Raw genomic sequence first — 26,372 nt, forward strand, 5'->3', positions numbered from 1 at the left:
CTGGTGGCGTGTTGGGTGGGACGGTCCTTGTGGTGGGGCCTCCTGTGCACTGCAGGCTGGTTAACAACAACTTGGTCTCTACCCACTGGATTGGATGCCAGTAGTACCCCCAGGTGTAACAACCAAACATGTCTCTACAACAGTCCCAGATATCCCTTGGTGGGGGTGGGGGTGGGGGTGAGGGTGGGATGGGGGCAGCGATCTGGCCAAAATGTGGTAATGTTGACGCTGAGAAACGCCGTCTCATGTCAGGGTTTGATTTGCGCTGAGTGACTCTTAGTGGCAAATACAGAGGTGCAGCAATGACCCATGAGCTTGGCCTGGCAGTTCATGCCAGGTGTGACTGACACCCACTGGTTTGCCTCGTAATGGAAACCACCCACCTGGAGGGGCACCATGGGCTTCAGTGTAAGAGCTCATTCTGAGGGTGCTCCCAGTGTGTCAGCTGCATGGCTGGAGCTGGAGCTTCTGTAGGCACCTCCCTGTCTCCCCCTCTCTCTTTCTCCCCCTCTGTCTCTATCTCCTCTGTCTCTCTTTCTCTGTTCCTGTCTCTCTCTATCTCACTCTCTGTATCTCTCTGCCTATCTTTGTCTCCCTGCCTCGGTCTCTCTCTCTGCCTCTCTCCCCCCCTTCTCTCCGCCTGTCTCTTTCTTACTCTGTCTCCCCCCCTCCTCTCTGTCTCTCCTCCCTCGTCTCAGTCTCTGTCTGACCCGGGATCACTGTTCACAAAGCTCTTGGCCGGCGAACAGGAACATCTGCCGCCCCAGGGAGGGACTCGCGGGTGATTTAGCAGCTGCGTGGTGACGCCCCTGGAGGAGGCTCCGCTCCGGCAGGAACCGTGGGCCGGGAGCAGAGCACGTCGCTGCAGGGCTCTGGGGGAGGGGGGACTATCCAAAGCCAGGAGCTGGGTCAGCGAGAAAAAACCTGACAGATCTGCCCCCTGTTTAACCCCTGGGTCCCCCACTCACCAGCGCGACTGAGCGAAGCCCCAGGAACATAAATAAGGGGCGGGCTTCAGCTGGGAGCCCGACTTTGCGGAGATGAATGTGAGACGGCGGAGCCGGCAGCGGCCGGCGGGCTCCGCGGCCCCGAGGCCTGTGTCGTGTGACTCGCTGTCTGGTTTGTGTTACAGCTCCACGAATACAAATCCTCCTCCCACCGCATCTTTCGGTTGAACAACATAGCGAAAGCACTTAAGTTTTTGGAAGATAGCAACGTAAGTATTTGAAACACATCTGGTTCACACAGGCCTTTGAGGACAGCACTTGACGTTTAGTGCCGGTCACGGGAGACGCGTGGAAAGGGACCCCGCTAAAATGGCCAGTTAGACTCAGTTTAAATTGAATGGAACTCGGCCAGCGTGCCCGTGGGCGATACAGGCCCTGACCCCCAGCCCACCCTCCATCTCCATCAGGACAAAAGCCAGGAGCCGGGTTAGAGAGCAAAAACCTGACAAATCTGTCCCCTGACAAGTCATGACACCTGGTCACGGGAAGGGAGGGACAACTGACTGGATCTCGTCTCTTCAGGACTCAGTTGACTCTTTTCTTTGTTCCTTTGACAAGAGTGCAGCGAGCATGTCCGAGTACAAAGCTCTTAGAGCTCAGAATATGGGAGAAGCACAGGGGGAAAGGTAAACCTAAGTGAGCCAAGGAAACTTACAAAATTCTCCCCTCTGATAGAACTTTCTAGACTTTAATTTGCCTTTTCTGTGTTTTGAACTCTGCCTTATGTCCCCTAGAGGGATGACATTTACCCAGTCAATCTGGGTAAAACACTGCAGCTTGCCCGACAGTAAAACTTGGTTGTAAAGTGCGATTCGCTTGGAGTTCTTGGTGGTCAGCAACAGGAGCCCAGATTGGCTAACTTAAGCAGAAGAGGGGTTTGTTGAAAGGAGGCTGAGTAGTACACAGAGTGACTTAAAAGCTGGGGGACCAGGGATGGAACCCAGGGATGCCAGGCCCACTGCAGAGCTCCCGACGCCCCAATCCAAGGACCTTGTGGGCATAGCCACCCCTGCACTCAGAGGACATCACAGCCCCTGGAATGAACTCAGTGTCCATTCACATTCAAAGGCCTGGGCTGCCGAGCCTCGATCCCTGCCCGCATCCCAGCTTCCGAGGCAGGCGAGGAAAGGGAAGGGATGCAGAGCCTCAGCCTCAGCTTCTGTGTCTGTAAAAGAGAGGGCATGGGAAGACAGCCTCGCGCAGAGTGCCGCTGAGGCTTGGATGTGCAGCTGAGGCTCTTACTACTTCACCTGCTCCTGGAGGGAGCACCAGGCGTGTCTTCTGAGCAGTGTCTACACCTGAATTCCAGAGGGCCTCGTTTTTGTGATAACGGGTGGGCGGGTGTTTCAGGAAGGGCTGGCCCGTGCCCAGGTGTCACACACTGAAAGCCTGGCCTGCTCTTATCCCTCCTTAAATGTTTCCCAAACCGTCTGCAGTAGCTGCCTGTGGTACAATAGAACATTCGAGCTCCCCTCTCCCTTTATTTTTTATTTAAAATTCTGGAAATGTTCCAAGTGTGGATGTTTTTCGTCAGTTTTGTGCCCCATTTTCCAGGCAGGTAAGGCCGGTGAGTGACCCTGGGATGGTGGAATGGTGAGCACAGGTGAGTGAGACAGGAGACAGACATTTCAGATGCAGTCTCTGTCCCACTCCCAGGATCCACAGACCACTCACCGGCCCTCACTGGCCTCTCCGTGTCCTACTGTCCCAGCTCCAGGGAGGACGGGCCGCAGTGGCTCTGTGGAGCCAAAGAAGTGCCCAGACCTGGGTGATCAATGCCAAGCAGGTGCTGGGAGGGGCAGTGGGCGGGTTCGTTTGCTCCAGGATTCAGATGCTGTTAGATGCGGCCGTGCAGTGTCCTTCCCTCTCTCCTTCACAACTGTGCGTCACAGAGCATAGCACTGACTCTGTTGTCAGAGACTAGCTGCTCCACGGGACCAACTCTGTGACTGCCAACCTCTGAGCCTCAGCTTTCTCAGCTACGAAATGGGTATATCATGAGCATGGAATGAATTAACCCCTGAAAACCACTCAGCAGGAAGTCGGGCTCCACATGATGACCACTATTGCTGCCTCGTGCTCTATGCAGCAGCCAGAGGGGGAGAAGGTATATTCCCATAAGCCACTTGATCCCTTTGTTGTCAAAAATAGCTGAGCTATGGGGGAAAGGAGTAGGAGGACTTTGTCCCTGAAGCTTCTGCCTGACGTCTGGCTATTCCATGGTCTGTTCACGACGGAGGACCCAGCAGTGGCTGGGCACCCATGATATTTGGGACTATCCACTCCTTGGGCCTTGGACTAGCTGCAGTCACCACCCTCCCTCGCCGGGTGCTCCAGCCTCGCCTCTCCTGGGATGGCGTGCCATCCTGCTCGCCGAGTCCCTGCGACGCAGCCCTGTCATCTCACTTTGGCACCTTCCCACGAACTTCAGCTCGGAGGCCGCGCTGGGCTTCCTCCAGGAGGGATCATCAACTTGACCCACTGCTCCAGTTCCCTGGACTGGGATGAGTTCAGTAAGCCGTGGAAACGGAGGGGGCCCTCCCAGCAGAGGGTCGGGAGACCGGCAGGCCACGTTTCACAGGTGATTTCATCACGTGGGGCGTGTGGCCGTGACAGATGTGGGTGGAGCATGGACCTGAATTTGATGGGCCGTGTTTTTCACGGTATCGACAGCTCCCTTCTTGGATCCAGCCTGCCGGTGATGAGCTCACGCCATCTGAATCCCATTCTTGTCATCAGCCTGCTAACGCCCTCAGCCAGGGAACTATGGAGTTACCCTCTCCCCAGGTTAGGAAAGCCCAGGCCCTGCTGATGGGTGTTGTCAGAAAACTGTGACAGCTGATAGGATCAGAGACCCTTGTCAAACACTTTTAAAAGCCCTTAGGGGAAGGGAAAATGGAATATTCGTCTGAGGCCCCCTGTTTTCTTCCCCAAGTCTCCCTGCCGAATTTTGCCGGGTGGATTTGAAAGTTTGCCTTGACTTTCTTTCCCCCTGCTTTCCCCTGAAGAATGGATTTTACATTTAAGAAGGGTTGTAAAGAATAAAGAAGAGAATGTGACAGAGGCAGTGGTGGCCTGCAAAGTCTTACGTATTAACTCTGTGATCTGCGGACTCAGGTTTTGTTTGCAGAATAAAAGGACTTAGGGCAGGGGTCCTCACTCTCCCCTGAGTGGGCAGTGGCATCACCTGGAGGGCTGGTTGAAGTGCACGTTGGAGTCCCCCTCTCAGAGCCGCTGGTTCAGTAGGTCTGGGCAGACTTTGCATTTCTAAGGGGTTCCCAGGGACCACACTTTGAGAACCATTGCCTTTTGGACTTGCTGAGAGCATTTTCCTGTGGTCAGAACCTAGTTAAATAAGTAGAAAATGTCCTAAGGGTTCCTCAAATAGACACATTTTAACCAGTCCGTAGGATATTTTGTAATGATGCAGAAACTGGATGCCAGCCGTATTCAAGATGCTGCATCTCATTAGCAATAGATAACCGTCATTCCCGTTGTGGTCCATGATTGCCAATGTCAGTGCTCTGTGTTTGTCCGGAGATGCCCAGTCTGCAGGTTTGGGGGTGGTGGTGTAGCACGCGGACGGACCTAGTGGGCACTTTACCATCTGTCCTTGGAAAAGATGACTGAGACCTTCTTAGTGTCCCACCCCGGGCAAGTCACATTTGACCTCTCTGGCATTTCCTCACCTAAAATACAGGGATAATAGAAGTACCTACATGGTGGGGTTGTTGTGATGGTGAAATCAGTACTTGGTCAGGAGCTTAGAATAGTGTCTGCGCATGGTAAGTTCTATGTATGTGACTATTAAACACACATATGCACACTTTTGCATTCTGGGGTCCCTGAGAGGTGGCCTTGGGTAACACTGGGCAGCACAGGTGATAAAGAGAAACAGGCCCATGAGGGCATCAGAAAATAACCTGTTTTCAGTGTATATGGCCACCCTGTTAAGCTCATAAATTGCTTCTTGCAGGTAAAACTGGTTAGCATCGACGCCGCAGAAATAGCAGACGGCAACCCCTCTTTGGTTCTTGGGCTGATATGGAACATAATTCTCTTCTTCCAGGTAAAATCATTTCCTTCCCTTAACACACAGTAATGATCTTGCATCTGCTTAGGGCCACCAGAGCAGAGTGGGGCCAGATCAAGGTGACAGTGAGATTCAGTTTCCGAGAGATTTTTACTCTCCGGTTTCCTGAACAAGAACCAGAGGACTCCGGTTGCCAGAGATTTGAGTCACTGTGATTTTAAAAGTGATGGGAGCTCTGTTCTCCAGAAGAGCCTCTCCATCCTCTTGGAAACTGAAGAATTAAAATTTACTTGGAAAAATTATTTTAAAGTGTCACAGAACTGGGGAAATACTTCCAAAAATTGAACTTGGTAGAGTTACTTTCCTAAAATGACTGCTGTTCATCAGAGATGATTAAAGAGCTTGTCCAAAAGATAGCTCTAGGAAGGAGCATGTGTGACAGGTGAGAACTTCTTTTTCCATCCTTAGCAACATCAGCCTCTCTTTGGAAACAGGTTTTATAGAGAAGGAGCAGGAGCAATGGCTGGGGTATGAAGGTGGTATTTAAAATCGTGCTCAGGTTCTTTGAGTAGAAGGGGGTAACCTGCTGTTTCATCTTCTCAAACCCCCCTCTTTTGAAATAGAACATCATGGCTCATTATTTAATTGCCCTCCCAAGAGTAAAAATTATCTGCATAGAGGTGATTTGCTGGGATTTTTGGCTCAATGCTTATGTTTCAGGGAGGGACGAAGACAAACAAAGTTTGGAGACAATAGATCTAGTTCTAGGTGAGCCTTGAACTTTAAAAACCAAAGCTCTCTCTCTGAGCCTGTTTCCACATCTGGGAAAAGGGGGCCATGGTCATAATGTATGATGAGCTGCTGTGTGGGAAACCCCATGGTCAACTGGAGTGTTATAGTCGGGCTTCGGTTACCGGTGGTCATTATGAGACTCCCTGATAGATGCTGGAAACATCCTGAAAATGTGTAGAAAGTCCAGGCCTAAGTCTACCCCAGATCTTCCTTCAATGATTTAGTATATGCCTATTGAGTTTCTGCTATGTGCCAGGCTCTGGACATGGAAAGTCCTGCAGTCATGACTCTGGGATCGCAGATAGGTCAGTCCTCTCTTACAGAGCTCTGTGATGCAGGCCATGATCAAGGTATGAGCAGTGTTGTAAGAGCTCTGAGCAGAGGCAGTTACCTCTGGGGAGGAGGAGAGTGAGGAAAATTGCCTACAGGAGGTGACATCAGAGCTGGGTTTTGAAGGGTGAGTAGGAGTGCGCTAGACCAGTGCTTCTCAGGCTTGACTGTACACACAGTTCGCCTGGGGGTGGTGTTGAAATGCAGATTCTGATTCTGTGGGTCTGGGGCAGGGCTTGGGCTTCTGCACTCCTCACAAGTGCCCATGATAAGAGCCGTATTTTGAGTGGTCAGGAATTCAGTGATGCAGAAAAGTGACATCCAGGCAGCAGGACCAGGATGAGCACAGGCAGTGGGACTTGGAACAACATGATGCATTCTGGGAGTGATAGGCCATGAGAGGAGGGGGCAGGTGGAGTCAGGTCAGGAAGACCCTGTGTGCGGAGTCTGGCCAGAGCTAGAGAGACTCGGGGAGAGATGACCTTCCCCGTAATGTGTCACTGCATGCACTACAAGCCACATGAAATGGTCAGGCTGTCATGGGTCTGGCCCTGTCCCCTGACACACGACCATTGGGAAGGGGTTTCACCCTGTCTGCATGAGCTAGTCCCTCCGGTCAGGGTCCAGGTGGTCCATTTGGTCAGACCAGGGTTTGCCCTGGGTCTGCCTGTGGGTCTGAAATGGACTTTTTCCTTCCAGATCAAGGAGCTCACCGGCAACCTCAGCAGAAACTCTCCACCTTCCAGCCTGTCACCCGGCTCAGGGGGCACAGACTCAGACTCTTCCTTCCCACCCACGCCCACCGCAGAGAGGAGCGCGGCACTGTCCGTGAAAGACCAGAGGAAGGCCATCAGGACCCTGCTGGCGTGGGTGCAGAGGAAAACGAGGAAGTGAGCCTGGCACCCTGTCCCCCCAGGCTGCTGCTGGGCAGGGGAGGAGGGCCCTCCCTGGGTGGGCAAAGGAGAGGGGGCATCGACACCTCCTAAGTTATGTGCCACTTACGTGCCTGCCTCTTCATGTAGACTGTCAGAGCAGGGAACGGTGTATGTTTTTCACATTTTGTGCACAGAAAACTGTATTCACAGAATCTTTGGTTCGCAGAAAGCTCACGAGAGGATCTGAATCAAATCAAAGGGCTTCCACCGTGCTCAGCCCCTCAGCGGGGCTGTCTCTTGGATCCTGATGAGTAAACATCGTTCTCCCAGGGTATCTTTCAACCTACTTAATAGCGATAAAGGCTGTAGCGTGTCTGAGTTAGGTTTGGCCTTTCCCAAACTTAGACCATGAGCTGGAGCAAAGTTCCTGGCCTCCCGCTTGACCCTGTGCAGTAGGCAAGGCCTTTTAGCAGTTTGGTATCAGGCCTTTTATTTACTGGCAGTGGCCGACAGCCCCTGGGCCTCTGGGCTGCGGGCAAGAATGGGTAGAAAGCCAGGCCACACCAACTCAGGGCCACCTCAGCTCTGCCACGTTCATGCTGGGTGAGATCCTGGTGAGTCACTTCCCACTGGCCATATCCGCAGGATGGTGACTTACTGTTGTTCGCTGCCTTGCAGGATAGTTAGGGTGAGATTAGATAGACCCCACGAAAGCGCCTGGCTCCGTACCTGCAGGTTAAAAGCACTTCACAGATATCGGATGTAGAAATAAAAGATGAAGGGAGAAAAAAGGTGGGAGAGAGACTGGATCTTTGGAGTTTTGATTTTGGGGCAGAGTGTGGTGGAGTTGATTAATGCGAACAGTCATTACATGTTGTTTAAAAAAAAATCAACCAAAAGAGAGCCAGGTGACTAAGGAAGGGGAGGTGTCTTTGGGGTGATGACAGTTCTGTTTCTCCATTGTGGCCGTGGCTCCAGGACTCTGTACTTGTGACAAAATGCCGTGGTACATATACCATCACTGTGAAAAGGAGACTGTGAGACCGAGTGAGGTCTGGGGCTTAATTAATAGTCTGTCCCAGTGTCAGTGTCCTGGCTTAGGTAACACATTCTGGGACGTATGACGCTCTCTGCTTTTACAACTTCTTATGAATCTTAAATAATTTCTAAATTTAAAAACGTTGAGTTTTTTTGTTGTTGTTTTTTAAGAGAACTCAGTGATCACCGTGGAGACACTGGCAGGTCTCAGAATGGTTTCTAAAGGAAACTGGTGCCTGGCAGGATCAGATCTTCATCCCTCATATATGACATTAGCTGCCACTTAGTGAGTGGCTTCTGTGTGCTGCCTGCGTGGCACATTTGGTTGTCCACCTGCTGTGGCCATTCTTGTGGGTTCAAGCTAATACTTCACGACAGCCGCCAGGAGGGCACAGCCTGGAGATCCCTGTTTTATCGTTGAGGCGCCTGAGGCCTAGAGGGGCACGGGGCTTGCCCGAGGCCACAGCACAGGAAGAATAGAGGGGGCAGCCAGGTGTGCACAGGGACTTTCTGGCTCCACTTTATTGCACAGCACATCCTGTTTGCTGTTTTGAATATCACTGATAAGATGATCAGTGTATAAAGTTGCTCCTTTATCTGTCTGGAAATCAGGGAACACAAGGTCCTGTTTGGCCTCCTTGTAGGACGCATACCTTCCTCTCCCATTCACCCAGAAAGGGAAATGCGATGGGTCTGTGCAGCTCTCTGGGGCCCGGGGCGCCCTAGCCTTGTGGGGTCAGCAGCTCCCGGCCCCCCTTGGAGGCCCACGAGGCTGCTGGGGGCTGACCCCTTATCATTGATTCTCTTTGCTAAGAGGCATGTGGCCGCCCCACTGCTTTTCCTCAGGTATGGCGTGGCCGTGCAGGACTTTGCAGGCAGCTGGAGGAGTGGGCTGGCCTTCTTGGCTGTGATCAAGGCCATTGACCCCAGCCTGGTGGACATGAAGCAAGCCCTGGAGGACTCCATGCGGGAAAACCTGGAGAAGGCTTTCAGCATTGCGCACGACGCCCTTCACATCCCCAGGCTCCTGGAGCCCGAAGGTAGCAGCAGTTCCCTCTCTCTCCCCTCTTAATGCTTTTTATTACCTGTGTCACCAGTGTTGTCCAGGTAGAAAATTTAGAAAATACAGAAAAATCCAATGAAGACATTTATATATCTTCTATATTCCTAACCCTGAGATAATTTTCCCAGTATTTTTCTATGCATTTAATTACATTTTTAAACATAATTTAGAGCATTCAGTGTATGAATAGTTTTGTCTCTTCTTTTTTTACTTAATGTTTTAATTTTGACATAAATATTTTGCATGTAGCTATAATGCTTTCATTATATATTTTTATTGGCTGCGTGAATAGCATGCCGACATTTACTAGGCTCTGCCACCACTGGCGGCCACTGAGGGTGTCTCAGAAACATGTTTATATGCAGCGCTGCAGTGAACGTCGCACTGAATGCAGCCCAGGGCGCTCCTCAGATGATTTCCTTCAGGACCAGGCCCCATCAGGGTAACGACAGAGTTGGAAAGGATACGCCTTTTCGGGGCACTTGGCTGTCTCTGTCCGATTGGTTTCCCCGTGGGTCAGGCTCGTTGGGGACCCCCTCCAGCAGCGAGTAAGGGCCCTGGGTCACCAGGCTCACTGACGAAGCCGGCCATGAGCCAGCCGCTCGCAGTGGGGGGACTGAGATGGAATAACGGGCGATCTTGGGGATCAGGAGTCCTGGACTCTACATCCCAGCCCCTCTGTTCATCAGCCTGCAGTCAGGTGATTCACCCTCTCTGGGCCTGACTTTGCTCAGATGGAAGAAGGAGAAAAAGCCTCAGGGACCTGTGGGGTCGTCTCCCAAGACCCCGTTTTCGTGTGTCCTCCTAATGCCTGTGTCTCTCTTCACAGACATCATGGTGGACACACCGGACGAGCAGTCTGTCGTGACTTACGTGGCGCAGTTTCTGGAACATTTCCCGGAGCTGGAAGCAGTATGTTGGTTTTCCTTTCCTTTCCTTCTGAAAGTGTTCGTTTCCGGCAGCTGGCCATCAGGCGACGCTGGGGCTGTGCTGTGCTGTTCGAGGAGCAGTGACTGAAACACTGATCCCAGGCCCCTGTGCGTTGCCTTGACACGTGCTAATTTCCCATCACAGATAATGGGCATTATGTTTAAAAGCAGGTCGGGAAGTGAGGCAGCCGCACCCCTCGTAAACCTTTTCCCAGACCAAACTTTATTAAAGTTATAAAAGATGCTTGCGTGTAATGTGGGGCACTTACTCGATTTTTTAGATGTCAGATGGAACATTTTAGCTGCCTACCAGATTCTGTCAGAGTGTGAAAAATGATAAAAGGCAATGTTCAAAACACACCTTTTTATTTTCAGAATCTCAGACTGTACTTGCTGACAGATTTTTTTTTTTATCAAAATGAGACCTTTAAGGGGTTGTCATGGCTCCATGAACCCTCCCCCCAACCCGTGCATAACCCAGAGATGGTGATGATGATAATGGGGATTATAACAATAGCAATAGCCCTTTCTTGAATGCATTGCTAATTTACTGAGCACCTCGTGCTGGCTCGGGGGTCTCGCCAGTAAACTAGGTGGGTGAGGCCCCTGACCTTGTGTAGCTTTGTTCTAATAGAGAACACAGTTAACAAGTTAGCAAACGCATTATTATTTCAAGTAGGTATAAGTGATAGAAAAAATAAGCATAAAGAGCTAATGCTAGCAAGGGAACAGGGCTGCTCTACTAGCTGGAGGCCGGTCAGGTGACTCACTGCCATTCCTGTGGCTCAGCGTCATTGTCCTCAGCTTATAGATGAGAAGTCTGGAGGCTTCAAGCACTCTCCAGGGTCACACGGCCACCAGCTACGGAGCTCTGTGACCGCAGGTCTCTGTGGTTCCAAAGTTCAGGCTTTTCGATCCCTCCCAGCATAAGGCTGAAACTGGGCCCCATTTGGTACAGCTCAGGAGAGCCAGACGGGGTCGTCCCTGCTGTGGCTTTCATCCCAGTCCCATGCCAGCTTTCTCACACTGTCTGCAGGATTAGCTTTCTCCTTGCAGAGTGTGTGCTGATTTTTAAACACGTCTTTTATAAACGGTATATAGTCAGGTCTCGTTTTTTATCCATTCTGACAAGAAACAGCGTGTCGTTTAATTAGTGTGGTTTTTGTCCGTTTACAGAGATTTACTCTGCCATCTTGACTATTGATTTCCATTGGTCCTATCTGTGCTGTGCTCCTTTGTCCTTCCTGCCTAACTTTTTTCGGATTCAGTTATTTTTTGGTTTCCATTTTGGCTCTGCTATGGGCTTTTTGGACACATCTCTTTGTTGTATCTTTTTAGTAGTTGTTCTAGGGATTATAATATTCATCTTGAACATACCTCAATCTACCTTGAATTCAAGTAAAATGCACATCTTATTTATTTTTATATATGCAAAATTTTAATTCCACCCACTTTCTCTCCATTCCTCTGTGCTATTTACTGTCATTTACTTCACTTCTCATGTGTTTTAATCCCAGTACTTTGTTCTAGTTTGGCTTTAAACAGTCAGGAGGCTTTTTAGTCTTTTATGTTGACCTATTTCAGGTACTTTTCATTCCCTCCTTCATATCCGGGCTTCCATCTATGATCATTTCTCATCAGCCCAAAGAACTATCTTGTAGCACAGGTTAAATAGTTATTTTAAAGTCTTTATTAGCTAGTTCTAAACCCTGGGTCATATATGGATCTATTTCTAATGACTGTTGTTTCTCTTCATTATGGGTCTCATTCCCCTGCTTCTTGGTATCTTGAAATTTTTTATTTTATGCCAGACCTGGTGTATAAATGAACATTGCCCCCCCCCCCCCCCCCCCCGAGAATACACCTCTTTCCCAAACAAGGATTTACAATGAGGAACTAATCATATTGGCCTTCTCAGGAGTCAATAAAGGATATGTTGCAGTTTTATTGAATTTCAGCTTTCTGGTTTCACATAATTTTAGGATGAGGTCACCACACTGATTCCACCAAGTACATTGGGAGCCAACCACTACGATACTCCAAGATCGCTCTTGGCTTTGCAGCCCTGCCCACAGCTGTTTCTTCCTTAGCAAACATCCCTGTCACTGTGTGTGTGGGGGGGGAATTAGCATTCGATAAGGAGATTTGGTCTTGCATTTGGCGCCCTTTTAGATCCAATCTCTCATACCCACCCACACAATCAATGAAGAGTTGATCTTTCCTTATGTCAGGTGGGTCAGCTCTCCTACTGTGTCCCTGACAAGGCAGTGGCCCACAGGGATGAAGCTGCTGACAGTCTCCACTCACTTAGAAGGGCTCACCTTCTCTACCGTTTAGTTCATTGAGGTTTCTTTGTATCCATACCTTGAAAAGAATAGTAATTTTTAACTACTTTGGCAGGAACAGCAGTCTTTTGCAACAATCTCCAAGTTAATTAGGATGCTTAGTGTTAGTTTGGAGGTGGCTCTCTCGGCTTCGGGTTTTGTCCTTTGAGAAAAGGGCATACCTTGTCCTTCAACACGCTTCTGATTTTGTGTCGCCCTGTGTTTCTTTGCAGGAGGATTTTATGGATTCAGACAAAGAAGCCCCTATTGAATCCACCTTTGTCCGCATTAAAGAAACGCCTTCTGAGCAGGAGAGCACAGTCTTCTTTCTGGCTGAAAACGGGGAGCGTGCCTACACGGTGAACCATGAGACCAGCCACCCGCCACCCTCCAAAGTCTTTGTCTGTGACAAGCCTGAGAGCGTGAAGGAACCCTCCCTGGACGGCATTTCCAGCCGCCCGCTGTCAGTCAGCTCCACCGAGATCAGACAGCAGCTTACGGACCAGGACCTCCAGGGGGTCCCAGGTAAAACCTGCAGCTTCAGTGAGCCGTCTCCGGAATCTTCCATCTTAGCCAGAAAGGACAACCACAGGTCCAATTCTTTGTCAATCAAGAAAACGGTACACTTTGAGGCTGACACCTATAAGGATGCTTCATGCAGCAAGGACCCTTTCCACAGTCAAGACTTTGGCTTCGAAGGGAGCCTGAGAGGGACGAAGGAGTTATTGAAGCAGGATGGACACGTCTTGGAGGTCACGGAGGAAAAGCCCAAACAGGAAGCCCCCAAGGTCCAAGAGTCAGCTCCCAGGAAGACCCCGGGTGATGTTTGCTTGGCAGACAGTAAGCTCGGTCATTCGCAGACTCCCCCCTGGAATGGGGTGTCGGAGCGCGCGGCCAGCCAGGGGGAAGAGAACCGTCCCCTTTCGCCCCTTGGAGAGGATACTGTGATGGCCGATTCCTTGGAGATCAAGGTCAAGCTGCAGACCGTGGACGCTCTGGACGAAGAGGACGATTTTGAAGGCATTCCGCTAAAAGCCTCCAAGTTTAACAGTGACCTAGTCGATTTTGCCACAACCAGCCAGGCCTTCAGTGAGGACCCTTCTGCTCCTGAGAAGAAGCCTGCCCAGGGCGAGGGTCCCGAGGAGCACGCCGAGAAACCGGGGAAACGCAGAAGTAAGTCTGCCCACAAAAAGGAAGATTCGGACGGGCCCCCGGGGGCGCCGGGGCAAGAAGACAAAGACTACTTTTTGGCACCGGAGGAGGAGCCGGCGGATAAAAAGCCAGAGGTGTACGAAAAGGCCAAGTGCAAGTCCCCGCGTCGCGGGCGCGGCGAGGACGAGGCGGAGGCCGAAGCGCCCGGGGAGCTGGGCGCAGACCTGCCGCCCACGCCGCCCAGCAGCCGGGTGAGCCTGGAGACGCTGGGCAGCGGCAGCCACAGCGAGGAGGGCCTGGACTTCAAGCCCTCGCCGCCCCTCTCCAAGGTCTCCGTCATCCCCCACGACCTCTTCTACTACCCGCATTACGAGGTGCCCCTGGCCGCCGTGCTGGAGGCTTACGCCGAAGGCACGGAGGATTTTAAAAACGAAGAGATGGACTTTGAAGAGCCGGAGGACTTCCTGTACGACCTGGAGCCCAGAGACGACGCCGCCGAGGAGCCCGAGGAGCCCGAGGAGCCCGAGGCCTCCGAGAGCAGCGGGAGCTTCTCGGGGCTGGGCGAGGACTTCCCCTACTCGGCCATGGAGGAGCCTGCTCCGGACAGGGCTGCCCAGGGGGCCAAACCGGCCTCGGAACCCGCTCCCCCACCCGCCCGGGACCCCCAGCCGAGGGACGCCGCGGACAGTGCCCCTGCGGAGAGCCAGCAGGTACCTGATCGCCCTCCACGGGGAGGTCTGCCCTGTTGGGGCTCAGCTGCTGCTTTCAGGGAAGAGCTTCCCTCGCAGGGTCCCAGGGCTCACGGTCAAGGAGGTGCTCACTCGGGAGCCCGGCAAGGGCAGGCTGGCACTCGAGAGTGATCGCCCCTTGAATGTTGCAGCCTGGGTGCCTCCCTGTGCTCCCCCGGCCCTGGCCCTGCCCACGGGGCTGCTAAGAGGATCCAGCAAGGTCATGCTTGAGGTCCAGCATAGTGGAACCAGTAACCTTTTGAAATAGTACTCACAGCTACGCTTTGAATATGTTTTTATTGATTTTAGAGAGAGAGGAAGGAAGAGGGATAGAAAGATCGATGAGAAACATAGATCGGTTGCCTCCTGCACACCCCCTACTGGGGATCCAGCCGCAACTCAGGCATGTGCCCCGACTGGGAATCGAACTGAGGACCTCTTGGTTCATGGCGTCAGTATGCAACCACTGAGCCACACCGGTGAGCCACACACAGCTACACTTTAGATGCACATAGCGAATCGTAGCCCCTGCTTCCTGCAGCAGCCTGGGAAAACCAAAGGGAGACCTCATGTGTTTGACACCAGCCTTGATATTTTTTTTAAAGGCCTTTTGCCTGTTCAGCACTGGTATTACTTGGCCCCAGTGGTTTGAAGGGGGTTGTGTCAACAGGGTAAGGAGGGGACAGGCACTTCTGAGCTTGAGCAGCTGGGCGCACACTCATCTGGCACTTGAGGTGCTCACTTCTTCTGGCCCAGCAGTTCAAGAAGGACACCGGAGGAGTACGCAAGGAGAGGGTGCAGGGGCCCTGGTGTGAGGCCACAAGGGCAAGGCAGGGAGGGGCCCTCCTGCAGGTGCCCTGTTAGTAAGTGCTCCTGAGGCAATACTGGGAATCCAGGATCCAAATCCATGCTGACTGGGCCCCTGCAGGTGCAGGGCAGATGGAGCACCCAGGGTGAGATGGCCTGGGAGGAGAAGGGCCCCAGGTGAGCCCACCTGCCCACTGCGTCCAGCCTGTGCCAGGTAGCATGCAGGGAGAACCAGGCGAAAGGAGATCCTGCCTTCGGTGTTTGATGCTGGGAGACCAAGTCCCTAATAACTGTGCTAGGAGTGAATTTGGCATTAGACCTAAGAGGTGGGGCCCAGCCAAGGGATTCAGGAGTTCACCAGGGGTAGACCCCCCCCCCCCCAGATCCAGAAAGGCTGCATGTGTGGAGGCCTGTAGAGCTGCAGAGGGAGTTCTGGGTGGGGGTTGCACAGCCTGAGCATAGGAAGCAAGGTGGGCAAGTGGGGGCCCTGGTGAGGACATCCATCAGCTCTTCCAGATCGCCTCGACCACCTCTGCAATGGCTCCTCACACCACCCCATTGGCTCTTCCCAGTCTTCCCGGTCTCCCCTCCCCAGTTCAGCCTGCCCCCATCTGGCAGTGAATCCTAAATCACAAATCTCATCCCTCCCCTACTCCTATCTCCAGAATAAAGTCCACATTCCTTAGCATGATCTTTGAGACTCTTTCCTCTCCCATCTGGCCCCCACCCCTTGTGGCCCCCTTCTCTCCCTCCCCTCCAGCCACATGAGCTTCCTCCCTGGCTCCCAGTTACCCCATCTCTCCTCTGCCTCCAGGCTTTGCTTGATCTGATCCCAACGCCCTTTCCACCCTCCACTTGGCAAGCACTTATCCACCTCAAAGCCTCACGCACATGGCACCTCCTCTCAGGAGCCTTCCAGGCCGCTCCACAGGCAGAGCAGCTGTTCTCGCATCTCTTGCCAGTGACAGTCTCAACCTTCCCGACTCCAGGGCTCGGTCCAGCTTGGTGGGTTGTGATTTTGTCTCCCAGGAGAGGGTGAGCATTTGTCTGTTAAGGTTTGGACTCTAGAGACCAGCCTGACAGGGCCTGCGATGCAGGAAACAAAGGCAAATTGCATAATTTGGGGGCATATGGTGAAGGTAGGGTTCGTCAGACACCAAGATAGATGAGATGCTCTGGCCCACAGCAGTGGAGAGCTGGGGCTGAGGGACAGGCCCAGAGGACTGAGAAGGCCTGCAGCTTGGGAGGCCCACAGGAGAAAGGGGAATCTGAGTAGCCTTGTAAGACATTTAGGGTTTAGACAGGCCAGCCATGGTAGCTTGCTTTTATCGGTTTGCCAACTCTGGACAAAGTGGTACATAGCTTCCAAGAGTGCTGTGGGGAGCAGAAGTCTCACGTGATAACAGCCTAGGAGGCAAGTGTGGCAGGACCAGTTGGCCCTTTGGGGCGGGGGGCACTTACTCTGTATCCGTCTTTGGATGGAGAAAAGAGCTGATTTCTTCAGGGGCCCACCTGCCATCTTCCCCGTTTGCCCCCACGTAGAGGAACCTGATCGCAGTCCTCCACCCCATCCCACCTGCTGTCTGCTGGCTAGTCGGAAGCCAGCCCTGCCCGAGAAGGCTCTTCCTGCCAGAGACCCCAAGATCCAGGGGTTAGAAATGTCCCTCGGTGAGATCAGGTCTTGGGGTCCTCAGGTTGGGGACCATGACAGCCACTGGGGCGATTCTCTGGATTGTTATGGCCAAAAAACTCGTTTAAGACAAAAGAAAGGGGACCAAGTGGGTGGTGGGAAGAAAGCCTCAGTTGCATCTCTGTTCCTCGGTGTTAATTGAAATGGTTAATTAGGGGCGTGGTCCCTCTCCCCGGCTGGCCAAATGTGGCCCCTGGAACCGCAGATGTGGGGGTTGGATGGCTTCTGCTTTCCTTGTAATCACTTCCAAAAGTGGGCTGCGCTCCTGTCGTGTGCCCAGCATGTGGACAGGTGATTTGGGGCGGGGCTGAAAAGCCCTGGGCTGGGCATGGAAGCAGGAGGCCGAGCTCTGAGTCCCCTCACACCGAGCTGGGGTGGAAGCTTGCGCCCGGGACAGTGTGGAAGCGGTGCTGTGCCGTCTGCCCCTCAGCTCTGATCGGCTTCCCCAGGCCTCGCCCGTCCGCCGAGCAGCCACCCCTGCTCTCAGGCCCACGTTGCAACCGGCTCCCGAGTGTAGCCCTGGCCTCGATCCCTGTGGATGCAGCTCAGGATGATAGGCGAGGTCTGTTAGTCTTGCCTCGTGGCAGACAGGAGAACACAGGGTGGAGCTTTTCTCTGATACCTGGCCCTCCTTGAAAAGAGAAAAACTATGTCTTCGAAAGAGACTGGAAAATGGCAGGTTCTTCTAGTCTTTAAAAAAAAAAAAAAAGTCATCTCATTTCCCCTCTCAGAAAAGATACCGTTGATGATGGGGGAGGGACTGGAGTGTCAAATTGCCGAGAGCGTTTTTAATTTCTGCACAGAGCTTTGTTCCGTGGCTCAAGGGCCTGGCCATTGTAATCCTCTTGTCCGGCTCCCGCTGAGCAGGTTCTTCTAGCCCCTGAAGGAATTCCTGAGAGGCGGCTCCAACGGTTCCCACGCTTCTTGGTTTCACCCGGGAGCACAGCTGACGGGTTTCAGAGTGTCTGGCGTGGACAGTGGTCAAAGGATGTTCCTTATCAGATAAACGCTGGAGATGCCCTGTGATCCACCTCCAGCCAGAGACACAGTGAAATGTCATCCCACCAGTTATATGTTTGCCTGTGTGTGTCCCTGTTGTTTGCCTGTGTGTGTACCTCTCCAAACTCGGGCCACCTTTGCACCCTTTGGCCCACCCGGCTTCCAGGATTCATTTCTCTGTTTAAGTGGATGATGGTTGTCCGAAGGGCCCGATGGTCGCCCACTGTGAGGGACATCCTGTACAGGAAACACTAGTACTGTGGGAAGAGGTTGGTAATTACTATACCCATTTGACAGACAAGGAAACTGAGGGTCAGAGAGAGAAAGTTACTTGCTCAAGGTCAGATAGCTGACTCAGCCAGGGTTTTAAACTAGATGCTATGGACTCTAGACCTCGTGCCCTTTTCACTCCACCCGTCTAGAGCACTTGAACTCTGCATAGGGGCAGGAGTTGGGGTGGGCTTCGCTCCCACGGCAGGCTGCGCTGGGCGGGACTCCCAGGGGATGCAGAGTTGAGAGGGATGCCCTCGCTGGGCCTTGGAGTCAATGTGCTGGGCAGTGTCACCCACTCGATGTCTTCAGCGTGAAATGCTCACTTGTATTTGGTTGTCCTGTCCTTAAATCCCAGGAACCCCCAAACTCAGAAAACTTAGCGAAACCTCTGGAAGAAAAGGGGGTGGAAGAATCGGTCAGCAGTAAGAAGAAGGAGAAGAAAAAACACGTGGACCACGTGGAAAGCTCAGTATTTACAACTGTTCGATCCTCAGATGACCTAGAAGACGAGCCTGGTGCCCACAGGGTCCTCTCCAGGTATTTTATTACCCTCTTCTCACCCTAGAGACCCAGCTAGAGAGAGGGACTCTCCGAACCCGTTGTATTGTCAGTTTCTGATGTACTGGGGTTCAGGGGCGGGGCTGACAGCAAAGGAAACTGTAAGAACATTCATACAGGTTCATACAGGTCACCTGGCAAGGTGGCCATGGGCCAGAGTCAGAAACACAGATGCCTCCTCAGCTCTCCACCTGGGTCCCCGACCCGACCTCGCCTTGCCCAGACCTGCTGATAAGGCGTCACGCTCGCCTTGTCTCCTCCCTCCAGGTGCCCTTGGGTGGGAACTAGCAGTGAGCAGAGAAATGGCTGGACCGTAGGTAGGTGTGGGTGCGAAAAGCAATAGACTTGGAGACTCTGCTGGCCACGCCGGCCCCTGGAAAATCAGTTAGAGAGCAAACTTAGCTGATTATTAGCGTCTTCCAGACCTGGAAGGGACCCGCTGCATGTGTGCGGAGGGGAGATTTCATCGCTGTCACATGGAATTTGGACTTTCATATTATGGCTTCGCCCATGAGTTTGGTTCTAAAGAACTACGGATGGTTCCTTTAGCTCAGGGAGGATAGTGAACTTGAACTGATCAATAGGAGGCTTGTTGCAGACATCTGCTCTGTCACTCCAAGGTCACCGGATGGGCCGGATTTGTCCCAGGGAAAATATTTAATGGCTGACTTTCAGAAGTCTCTGGTTTCTCCCCATTGTCACTCTTCGTCACAGTAGTCACTGTGTACGAGCCCTGTGTGTTCAGGCATCTCCCATGCATTTCCTCATCAACTCTCACGGGCACCTCCATCGGCGGGGAGGTGGGATCGTGCATCATTATGGTGGACGAGGAGACTTGGGGCACCTCTCAGCTTAGGAGGTGGCAGAGCTGGGGTCCTGGACTCAGACCTGTCGGACTCCACCACCCGCTTTCTTTTCCTGACCCCTCATTGCCTGCGGTGGGTGAGCCAGAATGGCTGCAAAGGGAAGTTGTTGAGATTTGCATTTGGGGAGTGAGTGAGGAGAAGCCCAGACAGGGAGAGCCGGGCAGGAGCTGGCGGGTGCCCAGCTTGCCGTCTCCCCTCTGCCTTGCCTCCGTGCGGGGCTGTGGGGCACAGAAGAAAGGTCGTCTGGAGCTGGGCTGGGGAGAGGTAAGGCACAAAGGAAGGGTCGTCTGGAGCTGGATTGGGGAGTGGGAGACTGCTGCCAACTTTGGCCAGGACTCTCAGAGTCCCTCTCCTGCCCCTTTCGAGACTACCTGGCAGACATCTATGTCCTAGGGTGTAGCTGGACCCTGCTATAAGTGCTGGTGAACACTTATGGGCACGTGGCCCAGGGCTGTCACCTACTTTATCACAGCTTGCGGAGGGGCCATTGGTCACTTGCCAGACCACTCAGCGTCTCCCTAAGCAAGTCAGTTCTCAGTAATCTGTGCAGCCATGGTGCGATGGAGTCTGCTGAACTCGGGGACTTCCGAGGAGGTCAACCACGGCGTGATTCAGGCACAGCTCCATCCCCCAGGGCCTCGTAGCTACAGAGAGAGAAGACGGCTCTAAGACGGCTCCGTCCAGTCTGCCGGGACTAGGACTGGAGGGGACGCCTTAAGTGTCAAGAGGCAAATGGAGATTTCACGGTTTAGAGCTCAGAGGCAGGTGGAGGGTCAGGGCTGCCTGGGGCTGACCTGTCATTTGTGGTGAGCGTTGAGGGCTAAGTGGGATTTGGATCTGGGAGAGGGAGAGAAGGGAAGGCAGTCCAAGTGAAAGAAAGAACCTGAGCAGCTGGCACGCTGCGGGCACTTGGTAAATATCTGTGGGATGTAAGGATGGGAGGAGAAACAGGGAACGTGGGGGGCAAGGGAGCCTCTGGGCTGGTGCTGCATCAGGAGGCCCCAGCAAAACCCGTCCCCACGGAGGTGAGACACGGGGGGAGGCAGGGGAAAGTAGACCACGTTTCAGCATATGTGGGAAGAGGCCTGGCTGACCGTTCACTGCAAAGGTTTCTCTCGATCTCAGCATGGACCAGGCAGCAGCTCCCTCCCCAGGTCCCCCTCCCGGCACACCGAGGGCAGAGCTGTAATTAGAGGGAAACAGTGCGGCCCCGTGAAAGCTGCGTGCCACTCGGAGGCTGAGGGCGTGGATGCGCTCATCGGCGTGGGTGAGCCCAGGAGCCCCTCCCGGGTGCCAGGCCACGGCACCTGCTCCCTGCAGTGTGGGTGGTGCTGAGTTTAAAGTCAGTACCTGGCCTGAGGCTACTGAATGGGACTTCGCTCTGAGCATCTCTTCCTGGCTGCACCTTGACTCTGTCACCGCCTGTGGCTTCCCGTTGGTCTCGGCAGAAAGGGCCGTTGTTCCACAGTCCACAGGACCCCTCGTGACCTGTCTCCCAGCTTCATCTCCATCCACCCTCAGTGACCCTCTCCCCGTATCCCCAGTGCCCCAGGCACCCTGGTCTTAGTTGAGGTCCCTGGATGCCCACCCCTTACCCAAGCTCCTTCACCTTTGAGGACCCTCTGTCCCCTTCCTGTCTCCTGCCTCACTCCCTTGGATTCCAGCTTCACTCTCACTTCCTCCAAACAGCCTTCTTGGATTCCTCCAGGCTATTTTTGACCCGCCTTTATATGTTTTCATAGCCTCTGCTCTTATCAAAACAGTAGTTTCTCTAATAATTTGTGTAAGAACGTATTTACCATGCGTTCTTCACCTGGATGGTGAGCCAGTGCCCTGGAGGCAGGGAGGCCACACCAGCATTGCCCCAGCATTTAGCACAGCCCCTGGCTGTAGCTGGCATTCAGGATAAATCCTTTGGGTGAATGAATGAGTGAATGAATGTGCGCTCTCAGTCTGTGACTGGCTCCTGGGAAGCTGGGTCCTTGGCACATAGCGCAGTGCCTGGCACCCAATAGGCTCTTGATGGTGCTGAGAGAATGAAGTTAGGACACAAACCTGAATAAGTCTCCCGCTGATTATACTCTAACACAAACACCACCTAAAAAAAGCATGCTGGGAAAAGGGTCGGAGGGAAGAGCGAGAGACCCCTCCTCGTGGGGATGCGCTTTTTGCTAGAACACATCACAAACACAGGGAAAGAGTCCCCCCCCCCCCCCAGGTTCTTCAGTGCGCCATGTCAGCTTACAGACACCGCACCGGGGTTCTTTTTTCTTTGTGGGTACATCTTGTTTCATTTCTATGCCGTGATACCAGCCAGCAAACGCTAGCACAGGTTTTGGATTGAGGGCAAGGACTGAAGTTTCCCCTAGGCCTGGCCCAGCACCTGGCACAGAGTAGGTGCCCAGTAACTATTCATTGGAATGTGCCCAGTGCAACAGAAGAGCAGGCTGAAGTTTCCAGAACAGTGGTGGGCGGGGAAACCAAGACTGCCGATGGTGAATTCCTTTGGGATAAACTCTTGCATCAAATGCCATTTTTCTGGACCCCAGGATGCCACATAGTAGGTTTCCCTGGAGGAAACTGAGATGACTGTCTCTGTACCAGGGCACATCCGTACCCAACACCTAGTTCTCCTGTCGAGCAGCGAGGCAAGGCCACTTTGACCTACAGGACGCTGTTATCACGCCCCACCCCAGCTCTGTGAAGTGAGGTGTGGGGGGTGGGGGGTGATGATCCATTTTAGAGATGAGGAAAGTGGATCCGAGATGAAGTACTTGGCTAAGGTTTCCACTTAATCAAGGAGCCAGGATGACTGCCCAGGCCTCTGGCTGGTTCTCGTTCGCCTCAGTCCTGGGCAGCCAGCTTTGTTAGAAGGTCAGAGATCTCTTCCATACCAGCCTCAAAGACGTGGCCAGAAAATTAGCCTTCTCGCACATGAGAAAAGCTAGACAAGTAGACTGCAGCATGGTGCACAGGACACAGCCCTGTCCTGGAAAGGGGGTTGGACACCACGTCCTGGCCCAGGTCTGGCCTTAGCTAGCAGAGGGTGTCCGGCAAGTCCCCAGACAGGGATGCTTGGAAAAAAAGATCCCTTCCTGCTGAGAAATCCTATGATTTTCAAGACTATGTGGTCTGCTTTCTATTTAAAATTCTTTCTCACTGTGTTTTCTTGTTGACGAAGGCCCAGTGTCTCTCTCTAATATCCATCCTAATATCTGTAAGAACACTCCAGCCCAAAGGGACATAGTGGGTAAAATGTCTCATTTCCGTCACTGGGTCCGAAGCCATAGTTTGCAGAAGCCTCAAAAGGGGGCGGGGAAGGAGGCACCCAGCTGAGCCACAAGGAGCTCTTGGTGGCACCAACTCAAAACGTGTGTTTATTTTTCAGGACTAGCCACAGCGACTCCAGCATTTACATTCGACGACATACTAACAGGTCTTTGGAATCGGTTAGTATGCGAATTTCTTCTTCTTCCGAGCGCCACTGCTAATCAATTCCTTTCCATCCCTCCTCCCCAGCATGCAACAGCTATACTTTTGGATGGAAGGCAAGCAAATTGAAATCTTGTTGTTAAGCACAGTCCAGTCGGATGTCCAGTTTGGGCAATAGGGGATGTAAATAAAGTGATTTTAAAGCCCGAAGGTCTCTTTGTTATATAAAAAAAAAAAATGCATCCAACGCCCCCCCCCCCCGCACCCCCCCCAGAAAGATGGCATTCAAAGACCAGTGCGACAGGAGTGGAGGGTCCCGCTTTACATTTGCAACAATGTAGCTCTGGTTGTGCGGGGGACCGAAGCACCCTGTCCCACAGCCCCGATTCCGGTGCTGGGGCCACCCGTGCGTGGTGGCCCGGGGAGGGGGTGGGATGACCTGGAACATTGCTTAGCACTTTGACTCGGGAACTAGATGTTTACAGTATTGAGGGAAGCATGGCATGCTCGGCTTTGTGCGTTTAAAACTGTTTTATTTTCCGTTTCAGAGATTTCATCTTTACTAATTGGGTTGCGGGGGGTTTTGTTTATGAATCTCACCGTAGGATCATTCTAGCTATGTTCAGTTGAGGAATGCAGCCGATCTGGATGACAGGAGACACCGAATGTTAACCAGGTTGGTGGGGTTTAAAAAAATGTTTTCTTTTTTAATTATGGAGCTTACCTTCGGAGGGGTGGGGGTGGGGGGGGCTACTCTCCAGCTAGGCTTTGTCCATAGCAAGATTTAAGAGCCCGAGATAATGCAAAGAAATAACTGTTCCAGAGAGAATGAATGTCAGTTGAATGTGAGTGGGAGGGAAAAGTGGATATTAAGTAACAGAAAACGACTCTGTTTAGAGACGGGTGCGGGTCATGCAACTGCATTTAAATAGCGGGGGGGGGGGGGGGGGGGGGGCATACGCTGCCTATGAGAGGAAGAGGCAGGCGGGAGAGGTGATGTGACACCCCGAGTTCTGAATGCTCCCACGCCTGACAACCGTGTTCATTCTGTGTCGCCACTGCAGGTACAATACTCAGAAGCTCACTGAGCTGATTTTACAGTTTTATGGCATCAGAGCAGACATGAAGAGGGAGTGCAAACATGCCAGGATGTCCATGAAAGTATCTGTTACTGTGGGAGAACTAGACGACCTAGTCTAAGGCTGCTGGGCCGCTGGAACACGGCCCACGTAGGACCCAGGGAACCAGAGAAACCTCTAAAATGACACGTCTGACGTGCTCCTTACCCCTGTTAAAGTTATTGAATCGCTTAATTTTATTGATCTTTTTCATATTTGCCACGGATTTAGTGGGCTTGGAAGGACTTCAGTTACTGGAATGGAAAACCTCTGCCTGAATGTTGCCCAACACCCAGGAGTGTAATCTCTAGAATTCCACCTTGCCGGCTCCTAAAATAGAGGCCAGACCTGTTTCCCACCCCTGCCGTAAAGTGGAAATATGAATTCACATTTTCCATTAGGCTTCACACACTCCTAGGAAAATAGGACTGTTAGCTTTTACGAGATAGAAACTTTGAAAATGGAACCTGCAAGGTTGAGACGTGCAGTCGTGTTTCCCATGCTTTCGAGCTCTTATTAGCTTCGCAATAAAAAATATAGTTTAAATTTTCTCTAAAACCAGTTTTGAGAGAGAGAAAGCAATTCTGTCCGTTGTCTGTTATCTGCACGTGAATCACTCAGTGTCTAGACCAAGGCAGATGTTTGGTCCCCTCCTGGCCTGGCCAGTCACTGTATCAGGACACAGTATGGGGATGAAGCGATGCTCGCCTCTCAGAATCTCCGTCACAAGCCCCAGATGACCCCAAAGAGCTTACACTCTCAGCTTCTGGAAATGCAGCTTCAAGCAGAGGCTCCCGATGCCCCTTCCGATCAGATTGTGTCCCCCAGCCCTTTCCTTGGTGGAAATTTGGAACTGCAGTTGGTCACCGCCACTTAGTACCCTCTGGGCTTTATCCACCAGGCAAAAAGCTAAATATCACTTTAATGCTGCCCTCTGTGAAAGAAAAAGACCAATCTGACCAAAACCAAACCTAGTAATTATTTTAAAAACCAAAAACCAAACTTGGTGGTGGTTTTTGTCTTTGCTTGTTTTTTGTTTCTGATGGCTGTTCTCAAATGATCTGTAATTGGGGAGCTCTCTGTTCCTTTAGATGACTCATGAAGTCTCCTCTGTCATTAATAACAGAGTTGTCAGTATCTAACTGGGCTAAGGGCACAGTAGTGGAAAGGAAGGTGTCCTAGCCTGAGAGTTAGACCCCAGCCAGGGTCTGGCTCTGTCACAGTCATTGTATGGCCTGGGGCAAGGCACTCTACCCCGTGAGCCTCAGTCTGCCCATCTGTGGAATGGGCTAACAGCTCCTCCTTCTTTGTGCTGTGGAGAGGAACTGAGCGTTATGAACACTCACAGGGACGCCTGGCCCCCAACCCCTGCCTTGGGCCCATACACGCAATGTCGGGGCCCTTGGACGCCTCCCTGGGCTGCTCTCAGTCTCCAGATGGGCAATGGGGTTGGAGCAGGGGGAGCCAGTGGGGACCGCTCGCCTGGGGTCCCCCTTGTAACAGCTTTGCCTGTGCCTTCCTCCCTCCTGCAGGAAGGCCAGCCACTCCGGAGAAGCCACGCAGTGGGAGAGCCGGAGCCCGCAGAGCGACTCCCTGACCCAGCTCGTCCAGCAGCCCGACATGATGTACTTCATCCTCCTGCTCTGGCTCCTGGTGTATTGCCTGCTGCTCTTCCCCCAGCTGGACGTCACCAGGCTCTGAGGCGGCGCCGCGGGACCCGGCCATGGCACTTCCTCCTGCTCCACTGTATTTCGGGCTCTGGGCCGGGCACCTCTGCAGGCAGCTGAGGATCCGCCAGGAGACGAAGACTCCTCGCTTTGGGGTTTTTCATGTTTCCTTTCCTCCCGTGTGTCCTAAGCATGCTTCCTCTCTGCTGCGCGCTCAGCACTCGGTGTGCCGGATCCTTGGGCGGCTCTGTCCTGCGCGCCGCGCTTTGTCGGTCACTAGTATCTACCGTAGCCCGGTCGTAGCCCGTCCCGGGCAGGTTCTTAAGGTCCTGGGTGGACTCAGTTACTTACCTCTCCGAGGAGAGTTCTCCTGATGAGAAAGAGGGGGGCTGCCCCAGGCAGAGCCTCCACTGGGGAGAGAACTGCCACGGTTTTCTCCAGGAGGGGGCGTTTGAGGGAAGGTGCCTGGTGTCCCTGCACTTGCGGGGGCTGGTGATGGGGTGGGGGGACATCTGGGTGACATATAGCTGCCAACTCCAAGAAGGCATCTGGGAATGGCAGATCCAAGCAGGAGAGCGAACGAAGGCTGTGTTGTGAGCTGCAGGGCGCTCTTTTTCACCCTAGGTTTTTGTTTTTGAGTGGGAAAGGTGGGATGCGTTTTAAATTCACTTTTGCTTTGTTTGAATTGAGG

The 26,372-nt window shown here is 52.7% G+C and overlaps 1 protein-coding gene across 1 annotated transcript in view; it reads left to right on the top strand.

Moving 5' to 3' along the window:
* CLMN (calmin) overlaps positions 1-26,114 on the top strand; it is an 83,045-nt gene extending 56,931 nt beyond the window's left edge. The window contains exons 4-14 of the mRNA XM_087818380.1: positions 1,133-1,216; positions 4,984-5,076; positions 6,862-7,052; positions 8,922-9,115; positions 9,968-10,050; positions 12,625-14,253; positions 18,396-18,577; positions 22,853-22,913; positions 23,502-23,572; positions 23,961-24,057; positions 25,551-26,114. Coding sequence (XP_087674506.1) covers positions 1,133-1,216; positions 4,984-5,076; positions 6,862-7,052; positions 8,922-9,115; positions 9,968-10,050; positions 12,625-14,253; positions 18,396-18,577; positions 22,853-22,913; positions 23,502-23,572; positions 23,961-24,057; positions 25,551-25,715 — 2,850 coding nt within the window. The 3' untranslated portion in view covers positions 25,716-26,114. The remainder of the gene's footprint in view (positions 1-1,132; positions 1,217-4,983; positions 5,077-6,861; positions 7,053-8,921; positions 9,116-9,967; positions 10,051-12,624; positions 14,254-18,395; positions 18,578-22,852; positions 22,914-23,501; positions 23,573-23,960; positions 24,058-25,550) is intronic.
* The last annotated feature ends 258 nt before the right edge of the window (positions 26,115-26,372 follow it).

This window comes from Miniopterus natalensis, chromosome 1, assembly GCF_054644295.1.
Source record: "Miniopterus natalensis isolate mMinNat1 chromosome 1, mMinNat1.hap1, whole genome shotgun sequence".
NCBI classification, from domain to species: domain Eukaryota; kingdom Metazoa; phylum Chordata; class Mammalia; order Chiroptera; family Miniopteridae; genus Miniopterus; species Miniopterus natalensis.